This window comes from Carlito syrichta, unplaced genomic scaffold (genome assembly GCF_000164805.1).
Source record: "Carlito syrichta isolate Samal-C Ts95f unplaced genomic scaffold, Tarsius_syrichta-2.0.1 Scaffold123325, whole genome shotgun sequence".
In the NCBI taxonomy this organism is placed as follows: Eukaryota; Metazoa; Chordata; class Mammalia; order Primates; family Tarsiidae; genus Carlito; species Carlito syrichta.
The window spans coordinates 10,715-17,938 of NW_007067421.1; the positions used below are offsets into that span (position 1 = coordinate 10,715).

Consider the following 7,224-nt stretch of genomic DNA (forward strand, 5'->3'; position numbering starts at 1 on the left):
CCCTCACAAGGGCCTCAGAGTTTCCAGAGATCAGAGAAGCTGCTGGAGCCTCTGATCCAGCATTCCAGCATTTGGAAACACGCCCTGCGGAAGGAGCCCAGGAGACTTCTGAGGCCAGGGGGCAGTGGCTGGGGCCTGTAATCCCAGCACTTTGGGAGACTGAGAGGGGAGAACTCTTTTTGAGGCCAGGAATTCAAAACTAGCCTGGGAAGCATGGCAAGGCTCTGCCTCTACGAACTACTTTTTTTTATTTTGAGTCAGAGTCTCACTCTGTCGCCCAGGCTGGAGTGCATTGGCATGCTCACGGCCACCCCAGTGAGGCGTTCCTTCCGCCTCAGCCTTCCAAGTAGCCGGAACTACAGGTGCATGCTACCATGCCCGGCTAATTTTTTGATTTATCGTAGAGACGAGGTCTCACCAAGTTGCCCGGGCTTGTCTCAAACCTGCGGATTCAAGCAATGCCCTCGCTTTGGCCTCCCAAAGTCCAGGAATGACAGGCTGAGCCCCCGAGCCCGGCCCCAAGTTTTTAAATTGACAGGGCATGGTGGCACACATCTGTAATTCCAGCTGCTCCAGAGACCGAGGCAAGAGGATCCCTTGAGTCTAGAAGTTCGAGGCTGCAGTGAGCTATGATCACACCACTGCAGTCCAGCCTGAGTGACAGAGTGAGACCCTGACTCTGAAAATAATATGATAAACCGGGCTCGGTGGCTCAGCCTGTAATCCCGCGCCTTTGGGAGGCTGAGGTGAGTGGATTGCCTGAGCCCGCGGGTTTGAGACCCACCTGGGCAGCGAGACCTCATCTCTACAAAAAATCAAAAAATCAGCTGGGTGTGGTAGTGCATGCCTGTAATTCCGGCTACTTGGAAGGCTGAGGCAGAAGGATCGCCGGAGCCCAGCAGGTCGAGGCTGCGGTGGCCGGGAGTGGCCACTGCACTCCAGTCTGGGCGACAGAGTGAGACTCCAACTCAAAAAAAAAAAATTAAAAAAAAAAAAGGGCCTAGGATCGCAGTCATTTCCATTTACAGGGACAATTGTTTAAGGTCATTTTGTTCCTACCTGCCTCACCCACTATCTTCAAGTTCCTGGAATTGGTGACTTTACAAAGAACAACATACAGCCAATCAATGGCTTCTTATGATATTTCAATAAAAATTATTGGTAAACAACTCAGGAACTGTCTCTTCCTTTCCAAACCCAGTTGTCATTGCTGCTGATCAGAGTGTCTGTTCGGGGCGACTTGGATCTGTGCTCTGAGGTTGCGATCCTCAAACTTGGCCAAAGTGAACTCTTTACTCATTTTTTTTTTGAGTTTGAGTCTTACTCTGTCACCCAGGCCAGAGTGCAGTGGCACACTCACAGTCACCATAGTCTTGACCTGCTGGGCTTAGGCAATCCTCCGGCCTCAGCCTTCCAAGTAGCTGGAACCACAGGCGCACGCCACCATGCCTGGCTAATTTCTTGATGTATTGTAGAGACGAGGTCTCGCCACGTTGTCCAGGCTGGTCTTGAACCCGTGAGCTCAGGCAGTCCTTTCACTTCAGCCTCCCAAAGTGCTGGGATTACAGGCTTGAGTCACTGCACCCTGCCTGTCTGCTCCTATTAATTTTGTGCCAGCGTCTTAACTTTAGGTCTTAAGGAGCACAGGGGTCTGTTAGGTTCCCCTTCAAAGGGACTCACCCAGGAAGGCCCAGAGCCACTAGGTAAAACCCTTGGCCTTGGGCAAGTCAGGGCAGGTGAGTGAGTTTTATCTGGGCATGTGTTGGCTGGTTCTTTTATTCCTTTGTTGGGTGTTTTAATGTTGACCTTTGGGTCACCAACAACCCAGAAGGGCCACACCCTCAGCTCTGCCAGGTGCAACCCCAGGCCCCCAGGGCTCTCTGTTCTGGCTGCAGGGGCCTGGCCTGCCCTTATCTCGTCCACCCTGAAGACCAGCCCTGGCAGATTCCTTCACCAGGTGCTATTTGATCTTGGGCCCTCCAAGGTCACTCACTCCCCCCCAGTAGGCTGACAGCAGCCAGGGCCACTTGTCACTGAAACACCAGGGCTTCGGGTGAGGTCCCAGTGCTTGCAGCATAGAAAGCCAATCCCTGAGACGAGAATGGCCAGGGAAGAAGGCTCTTGCTGAGCATGGTGGCTCACGCCCGTAATCTCAACACTTTGGGAGGTGGAAGCAAGAGGATTGCCAGGGCTGGGGTTCGAGTCCAGCCTGGGCAATTTGGCAAGACCTTGTCTCTACATCAAAAAATTAGCCAGGTGTGGTGACACATGCCTGTGGTTCCAGCTACTTGGAAGGCCGAGGCAGAAGGATTGCCTGAGCCCAGCAGGTCAAGGCTGCAGTGGCTATGATCGTGCCACTGCACTCCAGCCTGGGCAACAGAGTAAGACTCTGACTTAAAAAAAAACAAAAACCAGGAGAGTCAATGTTGATGCTTTAAAAAAACAAAACCCAAAAACCTGTAAGTATCAGTCCTATGGGGAAATTGGGCTGGTTCTGCACTGAGGCCAAAGCCCCACCTTGACCCCCACCAGGCTGTACGGAAGGGCCACCCTGGAAGCCACCTCATCCAGGCCTAGAGACCCACCACTGGCGACAGACCTTGGAGGGGACGCTTCCTCTCAGGGGCCCTGCTGCGCCTCAGCCAGCCCAGATAAGAGTCCAGGAGGAGAGGAAACAGAGGCGACCGAGGGACAGGCACAAGGCTGGTGTCCCCAATTGTGAGAATTTGCAGGGCAGCGTGAGTTTGCAGGGAGGAGGAATGCGGTGCACAGCCATGGCATGGGCTGTTTTCCACCACTTTCGCCCATCTTCTGATGCCGACACTGAAGAACACAGATGCCCTCGTGGAAAGCGCCACAGCCGTTTCTTCATGTGCAAGACGAGGAGAGGACTTAGAGGTGGTATCTGGAAGCCGGGCGCTGTGGTGTGCACCTGCAGCTCCAGCACTTTTTTTTTTTTTTTTTTTTTTGAGTTGGAGTCTCACTCTGCCCAGACTGGAGTACAGTAGCACACTCCCGGCCACCGCAGCCTCAACCTGCTGGGCTCCGGGGATCCTTCTGCCTCAGCCTCCCAAGTAGCTGGAACTACAGGTGAGCACTACCACACCCGGCTAGTTTTCTGGTTTTACTGTAGAGATGAGGTCTCGCCAAATTGCCCAGGTGGGTCTTGAACCTGCAGGCTCAGGCAATCCACTCACCTCAGCCTCCCAAAGAGCAGGATTACAGGCTGAGTCACCTGGCTAGCTCCAGGACTTTGGGAGGCCAAAGCGGGAGGACTGCTTGAGTCCAGGAGTTTGAGGCCAGCCTGAGCAACATTGCGAGACCTAGCCTATAACAAAAAGTGAAAAAATGTGCTAGGGGTGGTGGTGTACACCAGTAGTCCCAGCTACTCGGGAGACTGAGGTAGGATCGCCTGAGCCCAGGGCAAGGCTGCAGTGAGCTATGATTGTGCACTCCAGCATGGGCAACAGAGTGAGATCCTGACTCAAAAAAAAAAAGTGCAGCGTCTAGCGTGTGGACTGGCATCCCACTGACTTCAAGGTCGACGTTCATTTCCAGCCTCGAGCCGAGCTCGGTGGCTCAGCCTGTAATCCCAGCACTTTGGGAGGCCGAGGTGAGTGGATTGCCTGAGCCCACGGGTTCGAGACCCACCTGGGCAACTTGGCGAGACCTCATCTCTACAACAAATCAAAAATCAGCCAGTCGTGGTAGCGTGTGCCTGTAATTCCAGCTGCTCAGAAGGCTGAGGCGGAAGGCTCGCCGGCACCCAGTGGGTCGAGGCTGCGGTGGCCGGGAGCGGCCACTGCCCTCCAGTCTGGGCGACCGAATGAGACTCCCACTCAAAACAAAACAAAACAAAAACATTTCCAGCCTCCCCCTTGGTGCCCGTGGCAGCCTGGCCAAGGCACAGAGAGCCGTGAGCACGCAGAGCAAGGCCACAGCTGCTGCTGGGTTCCCTGGGCCACAAGTCTGCCCTGACGTCTGCCCGCGAGCCTCTGTTCACAGGGACGCGGACGAAGCTGAGGCTGCCTTTGAGAAGGGCTGTAGGGAGGTAGCCGTGGCCTCCACCGGGGAGAGGGTGGGAGGGAAGAGAGGGACCCTCACCGGCCCCTTGGGCCCTGCAGCTGTCTCCCCGGAGCTCACAGCGTCGGCGGACAGCTGGTTACGCTGCCTGGCTAGACGGTCCTTGCTCACCGGCAACCGTGTCTTTCCGTGTGCACCGGTAAGATTTTCATCGTGTCTCAAAAGGAAGGTTTGGTTTTGTTTTGTGGAGTCAGGGTCTCGCTCTGTGGCCTAGGCCGGAGGGCAGTGGCACAATCACGGCTCACTGCAGCCTCCACCTCCCGGGCTCAGGCGAGCCTCCCATCTCGGCCTCCCGAGGAAGCAGGAATGACACGCTGGGATTACAGACGCGAGACACGGTGCCCAGCTGGCCAAGGCCTTAGGACTTTTTTTAGAAGGCTTTTCCTGGCTCCCCCGTCACAAAGCCAGGCCACCTCATATATATCCCTTTGCGCTCCCCGGTGTCCGCGTGGTTCTCCGCCGGCCCGCAACCATCTGGATGCTCAGCGCGCGACGGAGTCGCCATTCAAACCAAGGAGGGGAACACGATCCACATGCATTTATTGTCAAAACCTGGCCACGGTTCCCATCGGGCGGCCTCAGCAGAGGCTGGGCTGGGGCCCTCTGCCCAGGACTGGGCAGGTAAGACAAGAAAGGGCAGGGGAGCCCCTGCGGGCCGGGGCCTCAGAGCTGCGAGAGGATGCTGGGGGCCAGGCTGCAGGTGAGGCCGGTGCCGTCCGGCTCCACGTTCAGGGCCGTCACCACGCCGCTCTCGAGGACCATGGAGAACCTGCCGGGAGGAGGGGCCCGTTGGGGAGGCTGGGCGTGGGGACAGGAGGGCTGCAGGAGCCAGGGCCCCGGGAAAGCCAGAGGGCCCGCCCGCTCGTACCTCTTGAGCCGCCGATTCCCAAAGAGGGACACCAAGGAATCATCGAGTAGCAAGTCTGTCTCCTGCGAGGAAGGACAGAGAGACGTGTCAGGAAGGCCCAGAAGGCGCCAAGGCTCCCGCCGCGCCCCACACTGCCACGACCCGCCAAGTCTCTGCTTCCAAGGCTGGGCAAGGGAAGGACCCTGTGGTAGGGGCACTCACCTTCCCAAAGGCCCCGGTGGGGTCGGCCAGGAGCCGAACCTGAGGACGGAGAAAGCAGAGGTCACCAGGACGACCTCCCACCTGGCCCGGCTCTCTGGGGCCCCTATCTCACCTTGCCTTCCGCCTTGTGGGCTCGGCCCCACTCACTGGTCACAAAGACGTCATTCACACTCAGACATGCCACCACCTGGACCCCTTTGGCCTTCAGGGCTCCCGCCTGCTCCACAAACCCCGGCAGGTGGGTCTGAGAAGGGAAACAGGGTCGGCAAAGGGTTAGCTGCATCTGCTCCCTGGCCCACCCTTCATCTCCGGGCCCTCCTCACTGCCCTGCCTCAACGCCTTTGGTCAGGGCAAACCGTCCAAACCGTGTCATTCCTTTTGCCTTGGCCACTAAGAAGCTCAGATCCAAACTTAACATCCTACAGTCAAGACCATGAACTTCCCATGGGCATAACCGTGTCTTATTTACCCGAGTTCCAAGTACCTTCCATAGTGCCTGTCACTCAACAGGATAAATAAGCAGTGTTGGATTTAACTGCTATATCCTTTTCTCCAACATTCCTAGAAGCATTGCCTTTTTGAAGCCTCTATTTCTTTTCTTTCTTTTTTTTTCCCCCCAGGTGTGGGGGTGTCTCTGTGACTAAGGCTGAAATGCAGTGGCACACTCATGGCCTGGGCTCAGGTGATCCTTCCACCTCAGCATCCCAAACAGCTGGAACTACAGGTATGTACCACCAGGCCTGGCTTTTTTTTTTTGGTAGAGATGAGGCCTTGCTGTTGTCCAGCCTGTACTCTTAACTCCTGAGCTCAAGGGATCCTCCAGCTGTGGCCTCCCAGAGTGCTGGCATTACAGGTGTGAGGCACCACCCTGGGCCCTCCATTTCTCTTCTGATCGCACTGAACTGCTTGTTAGCTGTCCCGCCTGTTAAGACCCAACTCCTGATGCTCAGAAGGGAAGGGCCTCACCTTGGAACAGCCGGGGGTGAAGGCCCCAGGGACTCCAAACAGCACCCCCTTCTTGCCCTTGAACAGCTCTGCCAGGTTCACCTTGTTCCCTGGCTCCCCTTCAAACACCTCCACGGCGGGTATGGTGTCTCCCACCTAGAGGGAAGGACTCCAAGGTCAGGGGATCCAGGTGGCCAAGCAGAGCCCGAGGGAACAGCCTGGTGGCGTCACCGCGGAGCCAGGGCCAAAACCCCACAGGAAGCTCCAGCCGTCAGAGTTTCCAAGGACGTTCTTCGCCCCCCCCACCCAGTTACCCCACATCCTCCAAGTTTCAAGGCAGCCCAGCTCCGCTCCAGGGCCCCATGGAACAAGAGAGAAAGGGAGGTGGCCTCCCAGGCGTCAAGTGTCGCAAGGGGTTGTGTAACAAGTCTGGGGGACAGGAAGGAGCCTGCAGGATAGGCGGGCAGGGGAAGGGGTGAGGAGGAGGCCCTGACCACAAGGCAGGAGGGAGCCTGGCCAGGTCTGCGTGTCCCACCCTGGCTGAGGGGAGGACGGAGGCGGCAGCAGGTGGAAAGTTGGTGGGGGGATCCGAGTCCCCACCCCAGAGGTGTGGAATCAAGGGGATCTCTTGAAGGGGACGCACCAGCCTCCCTGGGAGCAAGCGAGGGGTTCACGGGGCCAGAGGGAGCAGGCAAAAGGGAGACCGAGTCCGAGGTGAGCCCAGAGGCTGCGAGCAGGGCCAAGCCGAAGGTGAAGGGGGTCTCAGAAGGGCTTGGGAGAGCAGGGGGAAGCCCCGGGAGCTGGGATGGCTTCGGGGATGGACCAGGGCTCAGCAGAAGGGTGGGTGGGAGTCAGCTGCGGGAGGAGGGGAGGTCGTCGTGGAAGGGGGACACACCGTGGGGCCCAAGGGACCACCCTGTTAAAGACGGGCGGAAGCGATCCAGGACCACCGCGAAAGGGCGGGGATGCGTGGTGAGGCCTGCAAGGGGCCCCGGGGAAGGGGAGGAGATGCCAGAAACGGTGGGGGGGCGCGACACGTGGTGCTCGACCGCCTGCAGACGGTGTAGCCGCGTCCCATCGGAGGGGGTCACGGGTGGACGTGGGGGCGCGCGAAGGGAGGCTTCGAG

General features: G+C 57.8%; 1 protein-coding gene across 1 annotated transcript; it reads right to left on the minus strand.

Moving 5' to 3' along the window:
- Nucleotides 1-4,606: 4,606 nt before the first annotated feature.
- On the minus strand, nt 4,607-6,253 carry PRDX5 (peroxiredoxin 5; the record flags this gene model as incomplete). The annotated part of the gene is made up of 5 exons (XM_021707658.1): nt 4,607-4,852; nt 4,952-5,013; nt 5,153-5,191; nt 5,265-5,396; nt 6,119-6,253. Coding segments are annotated over 5 exons (474 nt in total), but the record flags the coding sequence as incomplete, so codon positions are not given.
- Nucleotides 6,254-7,224: the final 971 nt, after the last annotated feature.